Source organism: Plectrocnemia conspersa, unplaced genomic scaffold, assembly GCF_051122295.1.
Source record: "Plectrocnemia conspersa isolate PC_06_02 unplaced genomic scaffold, ASM5112229v1 ptg000004l, whole genome shotgun sequence".
In the NCBI taxonomy this organism is placed as follows: Eukaryota; Metazoa; Arthropoda; class Insecta; order Trichoptera; family Polycentropodidae; genus Plectrocnemia; species Plectrocnemia conspersa.
Genome location: NW_028277168.1, coordinates 20,270,305 through 20,292,817, shown reverse-complemented (window position 1 = coordinate 20,292,817; position 22,513 = coordinate 20,270,305). Strand labels below are relative to the sequence as shown.

Sequence of the window (22,513 nt, the reverse complement as noted above, 5' to 3'; positions counted from 1 at the left end):
CAGGGTGTTAATTTCCTACTGCAAAGCGGATTGCTGATATCGATCATGGTAGTGTAAATTTAATGCGTGAATATGTAAATTATTTATGCAAAATGAACCAATGGAAAAAACAGTGTTGGGTCAGGTGCAGTTAACGACGGATCGCTGGCGCAAGTGTTAACATTCAAATTACAATGCCTGCGCGATTAAATGTGAAATCCGTGACTAAACATATGCACGACAGCGAGGGGCTCGCGCTGAAACATATGACGTGTAAATTAATTTATAATGGTTGAATATTAAACTTTTAAGAATATAAAAATGTAACATTAAAATATATTTACAATATAGATTATCATGTTTATTAATATATAACGAAAATTTTTGATTCTCATTTGCTTTTGAGTATCTCTCAATAATTTTTATATATCAGTACGTATTTTTTATCGTTATATTAGAGCCCCTTTTAGTCGATGTTGTCCAGTAAAATTTCAACAGAAGTCAGTGTCATTTTATGCTTAATGTAATTGTACTTGTATTCTCACTACCACTACCTTCCTTTTTTGTTTGAGTGAGAATAGAAAAGATTCATTCAAGCATTGAAGCCCCAATCATTCGCATAAACAGTAACACAATTAACATGGAAACCATCGCGATGCAAATTAAGCATAGGACAATAATAATTGTCGCAGAGTATGTACTATATTAACCTCTAATGATCGTGATGCGGTGTTATTTTAACCGAAGATCTCAACGCCAGACGCGTGCATTGGAATTGTTCCGGTGTGAATCGATCCTGGACGACGCCATTTAACTACTTGCACGATACGGATACTATTTCAAACTTTTCAAAATCACCAACGCATTACCCTACTAACCGCATGACACCGTAAATTTTGGATATTGCGTTAGTTAAGGGTAATGCTAAAATCTCAGATATGCAATACATCCAAATTCTATCCTCGGACCACCTTCCTGTATTTTTATATTAGAGGATGAGGTTGAGATTGTCCATAAAATTGTATTTGCTTATAACAATACTGATTGGAAGGGTTTCGGGAGTATTGTCGAGTCCCGTACAGTGGTTAGGCGACAGAACTATGCTCCAATGGACACTAAAACTATCGACGATGATATTATTTATTCAACATTAGTAATCGAATAAGTTAAAATATTATCAGTACCGACGCGTACAATTTTTCATAATTATATCGAACTTACTCCATCGATTATTAAATTAATTAAAATTAAAAATAAAATGAGAAAGGAGTAACAAAAAACTAAATTTCCGCAGTTAAAAACTTTATTAAATAAACTGACTGATGATATTCAGAGCATTACAAACGAAACGTAGTAATTGCTTAAAAATAAATACACAAAAATTCCATGGTTAAAAACTGGAAATATCATAGCTGACACGGATCAAGATAAGATAGAGATGTTAGCTGACGCTTTTTCTGTATCATTTGAACTTACTAAACATTTCAAACACTAAAACTGAAAATGGAGTAAATAGATAAATAAGAGAAACAAAGCATCCGCGGTAGAATTCGCAAAATTAACTCACGGAAAATTTTATGTTATTGATAACTTAAAAATATCCTTGAATTGCTTGATTAAACACCTTCCTGGTATTTGCATTCATTACATAACAAACATCTTTAGCGCCTGCCTATATTTTGGGTATTTCCCAACCGTTAAAAAATCGCTAAAATTCATCCGATAAGGACCCTACAAATCCAATTAGTTATCGCCCCATCAGTTTATTATTATCATTAAGTAGAATATTTTAAAAAATAATCCTTATGCGTTGAAAATTATTAAGGAACAATGTTTCCGCGAAAATCACTCGACAATACATCAACTTAATAGTTTAACGGAGTACATATGCACTAATTTTAATATGAACAAGGGTACGAGACTTTTAATATTAGATATAGAAAAAGCTTTCGACACGGTATGACATGACGGTTTGATGCATAAACTATACACTCATACCTGAAAATTAGAAGCTATGTTGTTTCACTAAATACTGAACACTCGATCCAGTGTAAAATTCCAGCTGGAGTTCTTCAGGGAAGTTTGCTCGGGCCGCTCCTTTTTATATTGTGTACGAACGATATCCCAAAAATAAAAAAAATACACGTTTAACTATGCAAATCGCTGACGATACAAATATTTTAACTAGTACTTACGGTCTTAAACCAATTGCGAATAAATTACAAAAATCTTTTGAAATCCTAAATAAATATTTCAAGAAGAAATTATTTTTACAAAACGTAAACATACTTTGCCACCACCTCTCCTAAATGAAGAGGACAATAACATAAAATAATAAACAAGCGTTAAATATATAGGCTTACACGTTTAAATTTAATAAACATATTTCACAAAAGACGCGCATTCTCTATAAAAAAAATTGAATTTATTTCAAGCACTAGGCGACACCTGTTTATTCCAGCAGTTTAAGGAAAATCACTGAATAAGAGTGAACGAAATAACAAAATTTCTTTTACAGAATTAAAGCATTACTAAATACAAAAAATTGTATTGATTTAGACTAAAATTTCCTGAGCCAGCAAAAAAATTCTGAATATCGTGTGCTCTTCTCCACTCGAATCCAAGCAAAAGCTCTTGTTGTGATTTTTTAAATTGATTAGTTCACAATAGGAAAAATAACAAAAAACTTTTTTTTGATAAAAATATTTATTAGAATAAAAAACAACAATTTTATATAAAAATGCAATCGAATTACTGTTATTTTAAATGTCTTTCAAAAAAGGAATGATTAAAAATTAATCAGTCTCAGAAATAATCCACGCACACAAAAATGTTATGTTACACTTTTATCACAAAAGCCACTGTGACATAAATGAATTCAAAAAATCAATCCAAAATAAACAAAAACCACAAAGGAAAAAACAAAATATTTTTATATTTACAGAAGTTCGTAATATTTTTCTACGTATCGAGATCAGAACACACATCACAAAATAACAAATAAAACTGTCAGTATCCAAGATACGCAACTTTTGAAAACATATGCTGAAAAACAAAAAATAAATGCATTTAAACATACAATATTTATTGCATGCAAATCAATAATAGTCAACTGTAATTTTAGTTATGTGTTACGTTAATCGATTAATGCTATGAAAATAGTTTCTAATAATTGCAATATTTGAAAATAATTTTATTTACATTATTAATCACCATAGTTGTATATATGTAATTAAAATATGATTAAGGCAGATTATCGTCATAATATAAATAAGCACGTTTCGATTTAATAGTGTTATTTTTTTATATTTAATAACAATAAAGCTGTGGAGCTTTAGAATATTGTTAAATCGTTATTAGACTTCTTTCATTTAAATTTGTTAATATATTACATCTATTTAGTAAATATATTTAATATAGAATTTTTTGTACATCTTTTTTTCATACATAAGAATATAAATGAACGAGTAAAAATACAATCACTAGATAATACTTTGTTTGGTTTCGTAGTAAGAGCGAATATAAATATTATATCCACCGTTTGATATAAAAGCCAAACGATTAACCTTCCTGGATGCGACGCCAGAAATTGTTCACCATTGCTAATAAAATGATCCGTTTTCATTTTAAACTAATCACAATTAAGTATCCTAAAATAAATTATTAATATTACTCGTTTAAAATTGCGCCCCTATTGCATATATAACAATACAATGGTTATTTAGGGCATAGTTAATTTTAATATGAGTTTAAGACTAATATAGTAAGGCAATTGTTGAATACGTACATGTTAAACAATTCACGTTTGGTTTACATAAAACACGGGCAAATCAAAAAGATTTATATTTATACAAAAATAATCTAACATAAGCTTCACTCGCTGCCATCATAAATGCTGAGATAACGTCTGTAAATATATCACTGGTTAATTATTTTAATTATTTTTAATCGCTCATAAGCTCCATTTACACTTTCAGTATTAAATACCATTAATTTTGTTACCTTTGGTCCAGAATAAAACGAAATAAATTATAAAATAAATACATAAAAGTAAAACTTGTACCGAATTCTGATATGAGACGATTGTCATAAACATAATCTTAATGGTTAATCTTTTTGATTGCCTGACATATAAACTAGGAATACGAAAGTATTATATACACAAGTTATTACTTTTCGTTTTAATAAAATTGATATTTTCACAATATATACATATATTGTTAAAAAATATATGCGTTAATTATTTTGTGTTAAAAAAGATATATGAACATCACTGGGATAGGTTTATACTGGAAGTTCATCAGAAAATATTTCATTATTATCTCTCACTCAAATATATATAACTTTTACAGGAATGGTTAAAAAGTATATTGAATGGTACAAAAGTATTTCTTGTGCTATATTGCTTGAGTAAAATAAACTATCTTTCTGTCATTAAATTGATTTTAAGTGCGTCATGATTGCCCGAGGAATATTATTCGATGTTACCTTGCGTTGGGAAGTCTGTTAAATCAAAGATTAAAAGTGAGAGATATGTCATGGTGTTTAAAAGTCATTGGAAACTCTGATCGATCAAGTTTTGAAGGTCGGCAAAGGAGGCAGTGAACCGAGGATGGTTTGGCCTGCGAGTTTGAAGAGTCCCACGAATGTCGAACAATAGATCTCTGCACCGCCTACATCGCGCTATTCGTTCTTCTCGTGGAATATCGACACCGACGCCGCCGCTTTGGACGTTGCTCGCTATCACTGAAGCGAAGTTGCGAAGTATTAAACGCAGAGCTGAACAACCAGTTGTCATGTATCTATAAAACAAATATTAATCATTAATCTAATAATAACTAAATAGTCAAATAATTATATAATATATACTAGGACTATTCTTAAAATGAAGATAATTTATTTTATATGCGAGATTAATGAAATATTTAATGTATGTAGTATATAGTGGCAGTCAAACTAATAGGACATTCACAAAATTATTGTGAAACACCATATTAAGTTTAAATTTACAAGAGGTTTTATTACGTATTAACGAACAAAAATATCATGTCATCAAAAATGTTCTATTCGTTTGATGCCACTGTATCTATGTATATGGATCAAATGGATCAATGACTAGAGAAGTCACTGGAGATCACTTCATTTTCTTACGATGACTTCTGCTTTTAAGTACTAATAGTAATTACATATTATAAAAATATAATTATAACTTACGACTCATATTTGCTTTGTAGTAGAAGGTTTATTTGAGGTAGTAATATTGCACAAATGTCTAAATTCCATATGGAACTACAATAAAAAATATTAAGCATATTAAATAATAGCACATTATATATATGATACAAATATTTATGAATATACATACGGCCTCAGAATTATCACATTTAAAATGTCGAGGATTACAGCTAATTCGCCTGAGCTTGCAATTGCCTCCAGGGCGACCTTCAAGCTTTTACTCATCCACATTGAATGAAATATCTAACAGAAAGCAAATCGACACAGGTTAATAACATAGCCGCAGTAACAACAATCGAAAGTAATCGTGATTGTAATACTTGTAAGGAGCGTTGTCTTGTCGCCAAAACAGGCAACATTGGTTCATGTCCTCGCATCATAATGCTCAACGCTTCCTGTTCAGACAATTCGCCACGGGCAGGTACATAGCCAGTTTTGGATTTCTAGTAATTATATTTCAATAATGAATGATCAATTCTAATATAATATATGCTAAAAAACTTACCGGAAGAAATTCTTCGAGATCTATTCCGACTGGTCTATCGGTGGTTATTGGAATAAACTCGGGTGACGGTGATCGATTTTGACTTTGCATGTTGTGCATGGTCGGCTGTGACGGATGAGTTACATAAATTTCTACTGACGGAGTTTTGGTATTTGTGCTGAAAAAATATAAGCGAGGTTAATATGGAAATTATGAGTTTGATAACATTTAAATTTTTACCTTTTATTGTTTGAAGAATAGTTTCGATGTGAAGCCGAAGGCATGTCTCTAATGTTTCGACTAAACGAGAGCGATCTAGGTGGCGGCATTCTCCCCAAAGACATTTCGCTATTACTATTTCTCAACTGTGAGCTACCATTGTTGATTATCGAAGGATTGCTAGTTTTGCTTTTATTTTCTCCGTCCGAATGTTGACGTCGTAACGATCGAACGGCGTTGACTTTCTGAGGTATATAATCTATGATTTTAACATGGTCGCTGTCCGAGTCTTCGTGCGGTGTGTGGATGCTTTCGTAAGATCTACATATTTAGATAGAGTTATATATTATGATATAATTATTTTATACACAATCCTTATAAATTACCTATGCGAGAGTTGAGTCGGTACATCACTATTTAACGATGTCGGCGCCGAGTGATATGTAGGTGATGGAGGATCTGTCATGCCAATATTTAATCCGTGCATATCGCTCGATAGCGACGCAGGTTGCTGATTAGTGACTTTAAAAAAATAGGCATCAATACATTATTATTGAGTTTCAACTATTATATTTATATATAAATAGAACACAGCGACAGAAATTAGACATAGCATTTGCAAAAAAGAAGAAGTGTGCTAACCTGAACCTGATAACGACAGACTTTCTGGAGGTGTTATCAAGCTCGTGCTGGGAGGAGGGGTGCGATTTACTGCAAACACATTTAACGTTATATATTTACAATGTTATTGAAACATAAACATGCCATTATCGTAATCAGATATACATACAAGATCGACTCGGATGAAATATTTCAGTATAATTAATATAATTTGGTATCACAGCTGGTATTTCTTCTTCTTCGGTGCCAGATTCTTCGACTGTCTTTTCATCCAGCAGCGATTTTCGATGGACCACTGTAAGTTTAAATATATACGGTTATTACAAGCATAAAACATGCAATTGTATGTTATAAGAGTCGAGTGTCCAAAGATTCATTAAAAAATCTGGAAGGTTTGGAAACATGGGACATGGGTACCACACTTATTACGGGATGATAGTAAAGCGAAATGCGTATGAATGTATAACACTGACTACACAAGAAATAAATACCCCTGTTTTGCATCATATCGTAACTGAGGACGAAACATAGAAACAACAAAATCGACCATTGTTTTAAACTAAACCAAAATTATCCCTATTTTTCTTTGTTTCTAAAGTTAGCAAATTCATCTGAAGTGGTAACATTCAAATTATTTTAATTTTACGGTAGGAAGTTAATAAATAAATAAAAATATCTATTCGAAAATGGATTCACAAGATTAAAATTTCAGTCGTTATGTTGACAAAATTATGGATAATTCGGAATCAGACTATTTATTGGATGAAAAACTAGATTTTGTTTTGAAATTTTTGGGACCATTACTTATTTATTATGAACTTCTATTTAGCTGCCTGCAATATATGGTAGCAAAAGCGAAGGATACTTGCACCAGTCAATGCAACTGCAGCACATTTATTTCAGCTAATTAACAAAAATAACAGATGAAGAATAAGCTATTAGTTATCCAGTTGATTTCTTAAAATTCCTTGAATTCAAGAATATACATTTTCGCTTCAAACCTTTAGTTGTTGAAATCTGGTATTGGCCTTTTTTAACTTGGCGAGAATTACCTGATCTGATATCACCATTGAAGAAATAATCATTTTTAATGGGTTGTGTGGTATGCGTCAGAGATAAAAATTAGTATTGTAATATTAATCATACCTTGTTTTGGTGGACGCTCTTTAGAGAAGCTTTTCCTAATCGATGTATTTTTTTGAAACGGAGATGATTCTATCACTGGTTCGGCTGGTCGAGGTCCTCCAAATGGATGCACAGTTTGCAAATTAACAACGTTTAACACAACATTGGTCGAATGGAACCATCCGGCAATCTAAAGTATTTAAATAAATATATATTGTTCAATTGATAACTATAATTATTTACAATTTATATAAAACTAACCAATTTATTATGGGTTACAGTCATATCGTATATTTGTCCCCACGAAGCAGGCACAATATCAAATTGTCTAGCAGGTTCCCAACCTAAGATTTGAAGACCAGCTACTCCTCCTCCCAATAAACATGCACCGTCTTCAGAGAACCATAATTGTCTGAACATACAAAAAAGTAATATTTTATAAGCATCGTACACATCGTATAACTATGATGAGTAATTGTTTTTTATAAGCACCTAATAGATGATGCTTGTTTTTCTGTCGCTGATACCAATTGAAACTTTTCCATATCCCAAAAATTAACGGTTCTATCAGTAGAACAACTAGCTAATAAGAATTCATGTGGATGAAATTTAACGCAAGTAACTGGAGCGGCGTGTTCGTTGAATTCTTTTAAAACTCGTCCGATTCTAACGTCCCAGACCTTTACAGCACCTAAGACAATTTGATGTAACAATTAATTAATATTCAAAGAAGTATAGTGAAACGCTAGTTTTTAGGAATTGAAATCTGCTATTACATTGTTTTCATAATACATATATATACAATGGTTTCCAACTTAATTATCACAATGAAAATTTTGTGAGTAAAATATAATAATTTTGGGTACTTTTTTGTAATCTAGTCATTTTTAAAAATAATATTGTTTATTTTTAATACAAAAACACAATATATAATTCACGTTTTTATTGCGACCAAAAATGACTAGAATAATACATTTTATTCATTAAATTATTCATGGGGTGTTCACTATTCTGAACAACGCTTACTCGCTGCTGCTCATTCGCATCTGTTTGTTATAAAACGTATTTGTATAGCAAAATAATTAAACAAATAAATAATATAACTTAAAAATGACTCCAGATAACAGGAAAATACCACATTACGAACTGTTATTCACAATCGTTTTATTTAACTGCTAAGAAGATTTTTTATAAGAAAATCAGAGTTTGAATATTTTTAATTAAAAATTAATGGCATTTTTTTTAAATCATAAATTATTCTTAGTTTTACTTGAATATATCTTACTAAAATTTGAAAGTTTTATTTATTAAAATGATCTAGTTTTATTCGTTAATATGTATATTATCAATTTTATGATTATTTGGACTGTTGGGGGGAAAGGTTTTTTTTCCCAAATAAGATAGGGATTTAAGGCAGTAAAAAAATATAAAAATACCTTCTTCTCCACCAGAAGCTATCCACTGTCCATCGGGACTGAATTGCAAACTATTGACTGCCATTCTATGACTACTATAAGTGCAAATACAGCCTTTTTGTCGCGTGTCCCAAAGTCTGATGTTTTGGTCGCAAGAGCCCGTCGTTAAATAGCCGCCGTACGGATGAAAGTCCATGCATTTGATTGCATCCTTGTGTCCGTCCATAGATCTGATTAACTTGGTAGCCTCCAAATCCCAGACTTTGAGATCTCCCTTCTGCGATCCGGCGCAGACCATATCTTCGGAATGACCGAAGCATACGCATTCTACTGGCGTCTTGTGTCCACTGAGACTCTTTAAAAGACAATACAATCGTTTTTATATATAATAAATAGCGACTTAATATACAGCGATAAGCTTACCAATAAACAGCCTTCTCGACCGATAGCCCATAAATTGACTTTTTTATCATCACCGCCCGTCACTAAGACTTGATTCGACTTGTGGCCCATAGCCAAGCAATTAACGTTGGCATTGTGAGCAGTAAACTCCTCTGAAATACGACATAATTTAATTTAAATAATAAATAAATAAAATATCAAACAAAATATTGAGAACATGTGTTAAACAAATCTTTACGTATCCAATGTCAACACAGTATTGAGGCAATTTATTAACATAAACGAAGATTAGGCGTTGGAAATTGTACAATGGTATGACTAATCTTAAGATATTGACATATCTTCAAAGAAATTAAGTGAATGTCATCCAAAATGGTAAAATGCACAACAGCGGCGACTGCTTTGGGTCAAATTTGACTATGAAAAACTCACGAAGTTTCCAAGATCTCTCTGTGTTGGTTCCCATGTTGAAATAATGGCTATTTTCAGCCGAAGCCGAACCGTTTCAGCATAAGATGCTGCACCATGCTATGGGAGACGGGCTCCTCCACCGATGTTGCCACACGTAAATTATAATAATCTTTCTCAATACATGTATAAAAATTAAATAATAAAAACAATGCCACATATTTATAATTAAATTGCGTTATAATATTAATAAAATGATACAAAATTAATAAAAATACATTTTGTAAAATGGTGTATTATAAAAATAAGCAAAATAAAAATAATAAAATGACAATTTATGCCACTTCTGATATCATGCAGCGCGTGAATAAAATAATAAAATTTATTTTATAACTTTAATTTTGAGAGGCATTCAGAATATATATATATATATATATATATATATATATATATATATATATATATATATATATATATATATATATATATATATATATATATATATATATATATATATATATATATATATATATATATATATATATATATATATATATATATATATATATATATATATATATATATATATATATATATATATATATATATATATATATATATATATATATATATATATATATATATATATATATATATATATATATATATATATATATATATATATATATATATATATATATATATATATATATATATATATATATATATATATATATATATATATATATATATATATATATATATATATATATATATATATAGCAATAATATGAGTTTTTCGTGTAAAAATATAATTTGAAAAGGTACTCGTTAGTTAGTACGGCGATCTTCAAAAACCACCAGTCGTTACTCGCCAATTGTGTTTCCCGTGCTGTTCAAATACAAATCTAACCAAAACAAATAAACCATTGTATTTGTTTGGGTTATGTTTGGGTTTGAACAGCAAATGGACATTTTGAAACTGTCAAATTTGCTTACTATAAAATATTTTCATAAACATTATCATTTCATAATAAATTTATAAACACGCGAATGCTGATTGCCTAACAGAGTCACGGAAAACATAGTGGGTAGTAACAAGGGGTATTTTTAGCGTAGCGTCATGCTAATCTCCTATATAATTACATTTTAATTTTTTACTCATTAAACCGGGAGACATTCACTTTTAGACTGCTAGGTATTAAAAGAAATATAAATATATCGTTTTAATGCATGTCGAATTAAAAAAAAGTTTAGCATCATAAAGTCTATAAAATATTGTATAAAGACAAAGGTTTTCCAAATAGGCAAAACTACGTTAGATTGATTTATATTTTAGAATTATTCACGTCCCTCAGAGCCTGCCTAAGGGACTGGCTGTACGGGCGGTCACTTGGGGGCACCAATTATTTTAAATATATAAGCATAAACAGCGCCGTCCAACTGGCAAAAAAGGTCATCTGGAAATTTTTGTTCGTTGCTCTGAGATGATATTCTTTTAGTGTTCTACTTTGATATGTATAAAATGTGGTCACCTTACGAAATGTACAAAAAATCTTGGGCCAGCCCTGCTTATCAAGAAGAAGAAGTAAAGTAAATTAATAAAACAAATGCGTACCATTTTTAAAATCATTTCATATACAACATTATGTAATACTAATTTAAAATATTCTTACGGTGGTATTAGTATGGGGCCTGTTTATATTTATATTTACATATAGATTTCTATTATGGCTAAAACTTGGCGGTACTGACGGTTAACACGGGCGTGACGGTTATTCTCTGGTGTGACAAATAAATCAATCTTATTATTTAAAGTCAATAGGAGTATTTTAATGAATTATAAACGTCTAAAGAGATTTTTTTAAATTGAATATTTAAAAAAATATATATGTATTAATTTTATTTTTTAAATTTGAATCAACAGTTGATTGTAGAATTTTGACGCTGGCAACATTATTAAATTTTGACATGTGATCGATTGTTGTTATTTCAAAATGAAGTGGAACAATAGTAGAATCAACTTTATCAGATTTTTATCATATGTTCAAGGCCAAGAACCAGAGCCTCGAATCAGAGAGTATTTCTATTATGTCGATCATCAGGGCATGGTTTGTATTTTTTATTAATTATTTTTAAACCATTCAAGGTTATGTTCTCAACAATAGCTTATTAAAATTTACAGCTATTTTTAGACGACTCCAAAATGAAAAACTTCACGTCGTGTTTCAAAGAAAAGAAGTTTCTACAATTTTTCTTTAAGAATTTAAAACTCAATAATACTGATAGATATACTTCTGAATTTCCATACGTGTCACTATGCGGACGAGAAAGAAACTTTGTCAGATGCGACGATTATCCAATTGTATACACAAATATCATAAAAAAGACGGTCGAAGACAAGGAAAAGTATATTTTGTCATATGGACATGCAGGCGATTTATTAATAACGGAATTCATACCGAATAAATTGATCATGATTCCCGATACAGGAAGGGTCTATCATCCGGCTTCAGAAAAAGTGGGATCTATAGGTCTCGTCAGATCCAAACTAGCTATTGAATTAAGTAAACACTTTGTCTTTGAAAATGGAGAAAATCTACCGCCGACACACTTGAATTGGGACCATCGGTTGATTACCATCGATCAAGAGTGGTATAAAACTATCTTGAAAACATCAAATAAAACACAGCTTTCATGACTAGTCTATATAAATTTATTTATCGATCACAGTACAATATACACGTACATACATTTATGTTAATTAAAATAATTGTTCGTATATTATAGTAAATGATTACTATTTTTAAGGCTAATATTAAATTTAACATTTTATATACATAGGTACAATATTTATATTTGTCAACGTTTTATATATTGGTTAAAAATATTAAATCTCTTACATAATGATATAAATTTCACTTTTTTGTTATGAGAGAATTTTATCTAGTCATAAAATAGATTAATCAAATAAACCAAACTTATAAACCTAAAAGTAAATAAAGATTATTTAATAAAACTTATATTCCTATTATTTTATTATGTATTTTAAGCTTAACACAATTTTAAATACAATGTTAAATTATAACAATAGTCAATTTGGCTTTTATATAAATTCAATATGAAGCTATCAGTAAATGTTAAATTCTAAAACATTCAAAACAACACTAATATGGATATGAATTTGTAATCGCAAACCGCAATATATATTTTTCATTGAAAACATTCAGTCTTAGATGAGAAATGATAGTACATCAAGTTATGATTTAATAGTTAAAATTCATTTATTTTGCAGTCCTAATGAAATAATCGTCTAAAAGAATAGGAGTATCATCTGTAACTTATTTTTTATATATTAATTATTACAACGTAATAACTGTAATACTTTCTTTAAATAAGATAAGATGCTAAATAAAAAAATGAATTATAAAACATGGGTCTTTACAATAATAAAAAAAGACTGCTTACAAATAAACTATTTCAATGGCAACAAAATTAATACTTTCCTCTATTGATATCAAGGAGTACTTTGTACTTATATTCGTCCTAGATTAAACATTAAAATTTACGTATACTCAATTATATTATAACAATAAATTTTATTTTATTAATAATTATGAAAAACAACGCATTTGAGTATCATAAAGCGCTATCCTCAATTTCATAAGTAAGCAAATTATGCTTTTTGACATAATTTCATCTGGTCTCACTGTCGTTTTTGGTGAACGGTTGAAATGTACCGGGTTCAACCCATGACAGTCCTTGGCTTGACTCGTCTGAACTTTTAGACTGATTCAACATCAAAGTCTTGACAGAGTCGTGTACGGAGGGATCGTACGGACTGAAGCAAATGTAATGTTTATCGTTAGTAGGCGGTTCATCGTACAAATGATCGATACTCGACATAACACTCTCTTTAGCCTTTTCCGCAAACAACACTTTGTTAGTCTTATATCTGAAAAAAATGTATTAAAATTAATATTATAAATAAGGCGTAAAGAAGTCGGCGTGTAATCTACTTACATTTTTAAAGCTTCACTATTAGACGGCATCTTGACATTGACATTTTGAAATATCCAGTGAATGTATTTCAATACTTGATAAATGTGATTAGACGATTTTGTCCATTTTGGAAATACTTCTTTCAAGTTAAGATTTCCAGTATTAGGATCAACTGACGGGTGAAATATTTGCGATTGAAACATAATGCTCTAAAAATAATAATAATAATAAATATAAGTGGCGATCGGAAAAATTTTACAGAAAAATCCCACAAAAAACTTCATAATTTAATACAAGTTAGGGTTTATAATCTTATATATTTTTAAGCATTGTTGAGTATATTTTTAGATATTGTTTGCATATTTAAGCTTTGAATATTATTGGATGTGCGCCCACGAATTACAATTTATTTCATAATATACGGAAATGTAGTTAAACAATCACACTATTGGTCCTAAATTGGTCTTCTATCCCAATTGTCCAAGTTTCATCGAAGTACCAATAGACGATGCACAGACTCAAGCTGGACCACGAGGAACCAGAGATCACGGATACTCCTTCAGATTCATAGAATTTCATTAAATGACACATTTTTCTGGCCAAATGAATTTAATAGAGAACAAAAGATCCCCCTACCCCAAATGACGTCCCTGTTTAGAATTGTCAAAAATAATAAAATCGGGCTGTTGCCGTTCATATAAAGACTTTTAGTAACAATATTACGATTTACAATAAGTGAGAATCAGGTGAAGCATATCTAAACTGAATATTGACAAACAAGAGAGTGCAAAAAACAAGTATCCCTTCTCACAAGTCAAAAATCCACATCAAAAGCAATGAAATCGTGCCGTCGCCGTAGCAGTGGGAATGCTTGTTACAGAGCGTTCCCACTGCGACCTTTTTATGATGATATATGCGTTAATCCATCCGTCCAATTATAGATAGATGAGAAGTTTAGTTGATGGACCTGACAATTCCTTTAGCTATTAAGTAGTATTCTTATCAATATAATCCCTACTTTGTACTAATTACTTCTCAAATATGATTTTGTAGAATTCATTCACAGATTGATTTTCTGTGAAATAATTAAATGGATTAAATTCTAATAAAATCTCTGTTTCCAGTTGATTTGGGCGTGATCACATAAAGCCAATTGGATATTTCCCAATTATCTATAAAACGGCAAAAATTCAACCGATAAAAAACCTGGCAAAGCAGATAACATACCAATTCACTATCGCCCGATCAGTTAATTGCTGTCATTTAGAAAATTATTTGAAAAAAATATATTATCTCGATTAAAGAAATTTCTTAATAGCAAAATCATTCATGAACAATTTGATTTCTGTGAATATCATTCGATTACGCATAAACTTAACATACTAACAGAGCATATATTTGCCGATTTTAATATTAAAAAGTTCTATTATTTTATTGCTAGATATAGAAAAGGCTTTTGATACAGTATGGCATGACGGATTAATGTATAAACTTAAAATACGGAGCTCCCTATTTTATTATCCACATTTTACGGTCTCACCCGAAGAATCGAAGCTACGCTGTTTTGCTAAGTAATACATTTCAAAATACCAGATGGTGTACCTCAGGGAAGTATACTTGGTCCGTTTCTCTTCATTCTATATACTAAAGATATTCCAATTATAAAAAATTTAATTGGTAAATACAATGTGTTTTTTTTTTAAAATTGCTCGTATCTCGAAATACTCGTAAGTAAAGTTATTTGTAAGTCGAGGTTTTATTGTATATATATATATGTCTCATATATATTTACATAAACAATATCTAAAAACAAATTTAATGAAATTAATTCTCAACTATGAAAGGGTTGAATAAATTAAATAAAATTATTTTTCTTCCATTTAAATTTTTTATATAGGCTATTTTTGTAGGATTTTTTCATAGAAATAATCAAGTTATATATAATACTCACAGGAGTTTCACAATTTGGAAAAGTTTCTGGTAAGACAACAGAGAATCTAAATACACCGCCTTCATAATATCCACATCTAACGAATATCACTCCAAACCAAACTGAAAAAAATACGGTTTAATTCAGTTGAAAATATAAAATAAAATACATAATGAAATACTTACGAAAAGAGCTTTCAAACGAAGGGATTACGTAAATTCCATGTAAATTTTCACTCAAAAGCATCTCACTGTGATACATAATGCATTGTTTACTATACATTTAAATAAAATAATAATCATAAAGCAAAATTCGATACTCACTATTCAGCGACAATGCTATATTCTTGTTGAACAATAGAATATAATCTCACGTTATCAGGGTGTAAATTAGATTTTGAAGAAGTCGATAAGTCATCATTCGTCGTTTCTCTGTTATGTGTGGATATATTTTTTAGAATATCAGATTTAACAAAATTTTCCATTGTATCCTGCTTCTGTTGAATAAAATAACAATAATTAATAACTAATTTCTAATGGTTTCATACATGTATATTGATGTACGAATGATTTGAATCACTATAAACAAATATATCTTTATATGAGTGTTTACACCGTGTGTTACATGATGGAGAAAACGGAAAGCTTTCACTGATAATTTCATAATTTGGCTGTATTGTAATTATTGGGGTGAATCGTACCTTTGAACTTCCGGAATTTGTGGCGTACATTTTATTGCTTCGCGACCAAAACATTAACGCCTTAAACTATATTAAAGTCGAAAAGAAAATCAACTTTTAATCGGGCTATCTTGACAGCTCCATTAGCATGAATCACATTTTTGGTCTAAACACAACACATAACGACTAAGCTGTGGTCGCCATTATAATTATTTAGTTTACATACAATTACATACCCTGGAATCAACGGTCGTGCAAAAAACTCGTTTCGTTTCACATTATGTCAAATGCTGTGCACGTTCTTGCGAATTCCTACTACAGACTATTCGTTTATTAGGGATGCTGGAAAATTGCTATTTGCGTAAGTTATTGTTTCTATACAATTCACACAAAACTTGTATTTTCGGAACAAAGTCAACCTTGCGATAATCAGCCTATTAATCAAATTTAATGTTTATAAAACTTCACGGTCCTCCCATTGAACATTGAAAACCAAAACATAGGTCCAATAATGATTCAGAAATCATATATCAGCCACCAACAATCGAACAGGAATATGTAAAAAAATAGACCTCACTGAATATAAAATCTGGACGTTATCATTATTAACAGTACTAACAAAGAATAACTTCTGCGTGTATCATAAATTATAATACTTTTTTTGACCATAGGGTTGAGTTTGAATAAATTATTTAAAAATATATCAATGCATTTTAATAAATAAAATCATGTTCGTATATTGAAATTCGATTATTAATGAACATATTATAGAACTAACCAGTCCGCTGTAGCGGACTTTCTAGTTCTAAGCAGTATCCCGATACACAACAGGCGTTGATATTTTTAAGGAAGTTCAAAACTCCGTTACGAGGTTTGGAGCATTCGATAAATACTCATGCATCGATTTGATGGAACCAAAACCATGATGGGGCCTGAAACCGGCTTTTGTGGCCTATTGAAACAAAACAATAATTAATGTCCAACAGTACACTGCATAATTCACTAGGAAGCCCTCTATGGAAAATTTTTACAACATTTCAATGGCATGCAAGTAGTTATAAAAATATCTAACGTCATACGAGGAGGTAATGCAACTTTAACTCATCATAAGTTTCGCTATTTATTAAGTGAGGTGTATGCTTCATTTGGCGATTTGCTTTTGCATTTCGATGTTTGCTGGTTGAACCCTGAAAATGTCTGGAGCGTATTTTTTTCAATCAAAAAGAAATACTCATATTTCTTAAAGACACAAGAGAATTTGAAAATCAAATGCATGATTCTATATTTTTTCTCAGGTCTTGCATTTATTACTGATATTACTAACCATTTAAACTAGTTGAATTTAAAATTGCAAGGCAAGCGACAGAATATTTCCAATTATTTCGATTATTTGAATGGATTTAAAAACAAATTAAAGCTTTTTAAATCAACTTTACTAATGATGCTTTTACATGTTTTCCTAGTTGCAAAGAACATTTTAAAGAAATGAAAAATAATTAGGGTTAGGGTATTAAACATAATGTTCATTGATAAAATAAAGGCGGATTTTGATCGCCGATTTGAAGATTTGTAGAATATATTACTCTGTACTCCAAACCCTTGACTGTCACATTATGAAGGTCCGATCTGATCTTCAACTGGAATAGTGCGATTTGCAAGTTGATCCCTTTTACTCTGAAAGAAGTGAAAAGGGAGAAGATTTTTAAATTATTGTCAGCAGAGAATTATCTAAAATTGAGAAACTTTATAAATTTATTTTGTATACTTTTTCTAATTTTAATAAAAAGTGTAATATTAGCGTATAATATTAAATAAATATATTTAAACTTGAATGGATTGTGTGAACAGAAAACGATATCATTGACATATATGTATATAAAAAAAATAATGCTCAAAATTATCGTTGCTACGGCCACATAACCCACGTTGTTCGTTTGACAGTTAAACTATTGACATGTGTTTATCTCGAGTTTAAAACTATTTTTATGCGTATACCACGATACAGCGTTATGTTGAATATTAAACTTACATTAAAATCAATTTTGTAAACTAATGCGTATTTAATTTACAAATATGCAAGTCTCAGAAATTGATAACGTTAAGATTTATAACCTCAGTGCCGGAAAATCGCTTCCAGAAGTATGTTTTGGTCATATTTTTATACTAGGCGATCCTTATGCAATTTTATATTTTATAGTGGCTGTCGGAAAGAAAAAGACGTGCATTGTTAAAGAAAAATTTGGATGTACGAAGGCGGATAGAACTCATACAAGACTTCAACATGCCCGGCTTGAGCACTACCATAAAATTGTCATCGGACGGTCAATACGTGATGGCGACCGGCATATACAAACCACGAGTCAAATGTTTCGAAGTCAATAATCTATCATTAAAATTTGAGAGGTGTCTCGATTCTGAAGTCGTCACATTCGAAGTCCTCAGCGAAGACTATTCAAAAGTAAGCATCTATTGCTAGATAGTTTAATAGTGTGGTTTTAATTGCTCTGCTTTAATTTCAGATGTTATTCTTACAATGCGATAGATACATCGAATTCCACGTTGCACATGGAAGACATTACAGAACGAGAGTGCCTCGATTTGGCAGAGACTTGGCTTATCATAGGCAAACTTGCGATGTTTACGTTGTTGGAGCTTCTTCAGTATGTAGATTTGTTTGTAATATATAAGATTGTTAATGTTTTTTATATGATTTATTAAACTTTTAGGAAGCTTATCGGTTAAATTTAGAAGTCGGACAGTTTATGGCACCGTTCGTTACGAACGCATCTAGTATCAATAAGTGTGTTATCAACCCGGAAAACGGCTTAGTCGTATTCGGTACTCAAGAAGGCAAATTAGAAGCATGGGATCCAAGATCACGTTCTTGTCAAGCGGCTTTAGATTGTGCTTTACATTGTGCAGATTTAGATGATAGGTGATGATTATTATTACTTATACATATTTGATTGCAATGGTATTAATTATGAATTATTTATTTTGTAGATTTGATGGTATACCTTCAGTCACAGCTTTGACGAGTCACGGTGGCTTACATTTAGGAGTAGGTACATCGACAGGTCATGTTATATTATACGATATAAGATCCAATAAGCCTCTCATAGTAAAGGATCATATGAACGGATTACCAATAAAAGATGTGCGTTTTCATCGTGATATGGATTACATATATTCAATGGATAGCTCAGTGTTGAAAATTTGGGATAAAAATACGGTATATTGTGCTTATTTTTTTATTTGAAATATGTTAAATTGAGCTCTGATTTAATTTATATTTTTATATGCAGACGAAACAGTACACGAGTATAGAAGCGACGCATGACTTGAATAATCTGTGCATAGTTCCTGGTTCTGGACTTTTATTCATGGCGAATGAAGATCCTAAAATGTTGACTTATTATATTCCATCCCTTGGTTAGTGATACAATATGTTTTATCATCATATGGACTCTTAAATAATCTGAAAATACACCCGAGGATGAATTAAGCATTTCAAAAATAACTTAGTATAGCAACTTTTTTGAATAAAATATTTGTTTTAAAGGTCCTGCTCCACGCTGGTGTGCCTTCTTAGATAATCTAACTGAAGAGTTGGAGACAACATCAGCACAAAACATTTACGATGACTATAAATTCGTCACAAAACAAGAACTGGAAGCATTGGGTTTGAGTCATTTGTTGGGAACGAATTTATTGAGAGCTTACATGCACGGGTAATATATCTAGTTAATCATATTAAAATATATAATTTATGGTTTGCAATATTTTATTTTATTTTTTACAGATACTTTATCGATGTGCGGCTATATAAGAAAGCTAAATCAATCTCCGATCCGTTCGCCTTTGAAGAATTCAGGAGGCGTAGAATACGTGAAAAGATAGAACAAGAAAGACCGTCTAGACTGCAAATAAAATCTGATCTTCCACCAGTAAATAAAGAACTAGCTGCGAAATTGATGCAAGATGTCAACGATAAGAAAAAGAAAAATAAAGCAAACGATATATTGTCAGATCAGAGATTCAAGGTATGCAGTATTATTTTTTTGGTATTAACTTTTACTAATAAATATATTAATATAATTTTTTTTTTATTATTCAGGAACTTTTCGCAAATCCAGATTTTGAAGTCAATAAAGAGTCCGACGAATATAAATTATTGAATCCAGTTTTATCGACACTTAAAATGTCTAAGTCGGCAAAGAAAGTTAGAGTTGCGGAGCCAGAACCTATGGAAGTATGTTGATTGATTTATTTTCAGTTTTTATACATTTATGTATGATTAATAATATTTTTATTTAAAGGATATTGAAGAGGAGGAAAGAAAAAATTCCGACGATGAATTGTATGATGAATCTGATGCCGATAGTAGTTCTGACGATGAACATACATGGAAGAAAGACGTTAAAGATAAGTTTGATTCCGAAAGGAAACTCCAAGCTGAGTTAGAGAGGAAAAATAGAAAATCAGAACCCAAGTTTTATGAATTGAAATCTAATCCAGAATTCAAAGGCGGATTCAAATCGATTCGAAATATATCTACGAGAGTCAATAAGTATGAATTGAGAGTTTTACTACATTTTTTAAATATTTATTCATGTTGCATTAAATTATTTTTATTTTCATTAGAAATACCTTGGGAGATAGATTGAAAAAAGAAAACAATAACGTCAAAATGTCTGGCTTTGGTGGAAATAGAGAGATGAAGTTTAGTATGTTCAAAGATAAAAAGATTAAAGATCGTGCCGATAAGAACAAGAAACACAAGGAGGACAGAAAGAACGTCTACAGAACAACGAGTCATTTGAGTCGACCGGCTTTTAAGCAGAAGATGGGGAGAAGATGAATTGTTTTGTTATCTGAGAGATTTTCATAATAAAAAATGTAAATAAATAAGATGACTTTGAATTGATAATTTTATTACTAAAATAATATTTTTATGTTTTTAATTAATAATAATAAATGGATTGCGATTGGTTAATAAATTATCTAAGGTCATATGTAACATCACATACATATAGGCTTAATGTATTTATGTATATCAAGGTGAATCGTTATAACATTTATATATTTAACGTTTATTGATTATTGTAATTATTATATAATGACCTTTAAAATAAACTTTATAGATCAATTATTCAGAAAATTGTCTTGAGAAATAAAATATATTTAATAATAAGCACATTTATATCAAAATTATAGCTTTAGCAACAGTGTAAATCTTTAACAGAAACATACAGTTACATTGCATCATGATAAAAGTAAATTATTGGGCATTTTGTTGCCACGCTGAGGGCGAATGGATGAGCTGATTTATATATTTAAAAAGCATAAGCACAAAAGACAATATAAGTTGATAACTAATACCTGCAAGACTGGTTGGAATCCCACGTGAATGCAATGTTTTTTAATTTATATCATATCTGGGAGATCGAAATTAGTGATCAGTATATAATTATATTTCAAATTGATCATCACAGATTAGGTTTTCTTAGATTTTCCTAATCCCACATATGAATATCGTGATATATAATTAAAATACAATTGAGTTATGTTGTGCATAGTGACAGATGATATTTTATAATTGATAAGATATATATATACATATATATTAGACTGCAGTATTTCAATTTGGTGTCTCATTATTTACTTAGAATTTGTTGATTATTGTACGCATTGGGCTAACGCCTATCATGTTGCAGTGGAATAATTGCAATAAATAAACTAACCCTTTTACCGCGTCTAGTTTTTTACACGCCATTTAACATTTTGCTAATATGTGGTAGGCACTTTTCAGGTCATAAATTCTTTAAATAATATTGTTCAATAAATTTAAGCGATTTTTAGTCTTAAATTATATAAAATAACCATTTACAAGGGTCAAATGTTCATGGAAACTTTAGGAACCCAATGCGTACTGGCGATGTTTTTGATGACATTTTTTAGCTTTGGCGATTTTTTTGTGAAAGGGTTGATAAAATAATAAGTGAGTCGGAGAC

The 22,513-nt window shown here is 30.3% G+C and overlaps 4 protein-coding genes across 4 annotated transcripts; 2 read left to right on the top strand and 2 right to left on the bottom strand.

Moving 5' to 3' along the window:
* Positions 1–4,404: 4,404 nt before the first annotated feature.
* On the bottom strand, positions 4,405–10,029 carry kat80 (katanin p80). The gene is made up of 15 exons (XM_088185014.1): positions 9,913–10,029; positions 9,502–9,632; positions 9,100–9,433; positions 8,156–8,354; positions 7,925–8,075; positions 7,685–7,853; positions 6,708–6,833; positions 6,560–6,628; positions 6,304–6,439; positions 5,939–6,238; positions 5,720–5,876; positions 5,535–5,657; positions 5,345–5,457; positions 5,194–5,268; positions 4,405–4,781 (listed from the first exon to the last, which is right to left on the bottom strand). Exons 1-15 carry the CDS (start codon positions 9,944–9,946, stop codon positions 4,532–4,534), a joined length of 2,367 nt encoding a protein of 788 aa, XP_088041140.1. The 5' UTR covers positions 9,947–10,029; the 3' UTR covers positions 4,405–4,531.
* A 1,802-nt stretch (positions 10,030–11,831) lies between these two features.
* LOC148236231 (UPF0598 protein CG30010) lies at positions 11,832–12,907 on the top strand. The gene is made up of 2 exons (XM_088185040.1): positions 11,832–11,999; positions 12,074–12,907. Exons 1-2 carry the CDS (start codon positions 11,886–11,888, stop codon positions 12,587–12,589), a joined length of 630 nt encoding a protein of 209 aa, XP_088041166.1. The 5' UTR covers positions 11,832–11,885; the 3' UTR covers positions 12,590–12,907.
* On the bottom strand, positions 12,582–16,694 carry LOC148236230 (protein crossbronx homolog). The gene is made up of 6 exons (XM_088185035.1): positions 16,521–16,694; positions 16,144–16,316; positions 16,006–16,070; positions 15,842–15,942; positions 13,912–14,099; positions 12,582–13,843 (listed from the first exon to the last, which is right to left on the bottom strand). Exons 1-6 carry the CDS (start codon positions 16,572–16,574, stop codon positions 13,585–13,587), a joined length of 840 nt encoding a protein of 279 aa, XP_088041161.1. The 5' UTR covers positions 16,575–16,694; the 3' UTR covers positions 12,582–13,584.
* Positions 16,695–18,424: 1,730 nt separating this feature from the next.
* On the top strand, positions 18,425–21,407 carry l(2)34Fd (nucleolar protein 10 lethal (2) 34Fd). The gene is made up of 11 exons (XM_088185016.1): positions 18,425–18,638; positions 18,697–18,957; positions 19,019–19,159; positions 19,226–19,434; positions 19,503–19,731; positions 19,805–19,931; positions 20,062–20,230; positions 20,302–20,542; positions 20,617–20,751; positions 20,819–21,069; positions 21,144–21,407. The coding sequence occupies exons 1-11, from the start codon at positions 18,573–18,575 to the stop codon at positions 21,358–21,360; spliced, it is 2,046 nt and encodes a 681-aa protein (XP_088041142.1). The 5' UTR covers positions 18,425–18,572; the 3' UTR covers positions 21,361–21,407.
* Positions 21,408–22,513: the final 1,106 nt, after the last annotated feature.

Bases quoted from the DNA above. Each gene is read 5' to 3' on its own strand.
- kat80 (XM_088185014.1), bottom strand. From the start codon at position 9,946: ATGGGAACCAACACAGAGAGATCTTGGAAACTTC. The intron at 8,355-9,099 runs GTATTTTTATAT...AAATTGTCTTAG, and splicing joins AGCTTCTGGTGGAGAAGAAG to GTGCTGTAAAGGTCTGGGAC. The intron at 6,440-6,559 runs GTTAGCACACTT...ATTTTTTTAAAG, and splicing joins TCTGTCGTTATCAGGTTCAG to TCACTAATCAGCAACCTGCG.
- LOC148236231 (XM_088185040.1), top strand. From the start codon at position 11,886: ATGAAGTGGAACAATAGTAGAATCAACTTTATCAGATTTTTATCATAT. The intron at 12,000-12,073 runs GTTTGTATTTTT...TAAAATTTACAG, and splicing joins ATGTCGATCATCAGGGCATG to CTATTTTTAGACGACTCCAA.
- LOC148236230 (XM_088185035.1), bottom strand. From the start codon at position 16,574: ATGTTTTGGTCGCGAAGCAATAAAATGTACGCCACAAATTCCGGAAGT. The intron at 16,071-16,143 runs GTGAGTATCGAA...TATGTATCACAG, and splicing joins TATAGCATTGTCGCTGAATA to TGAGATGCTTTTGAGTGAAA. The intron at 13,844-13,911 runs GTAAGTAGATTA...CATTTTTTTCAG, and splicing joins AATAGTGAAGCTTTAAAAAT to ATATAAGACTAACAAAGTGT.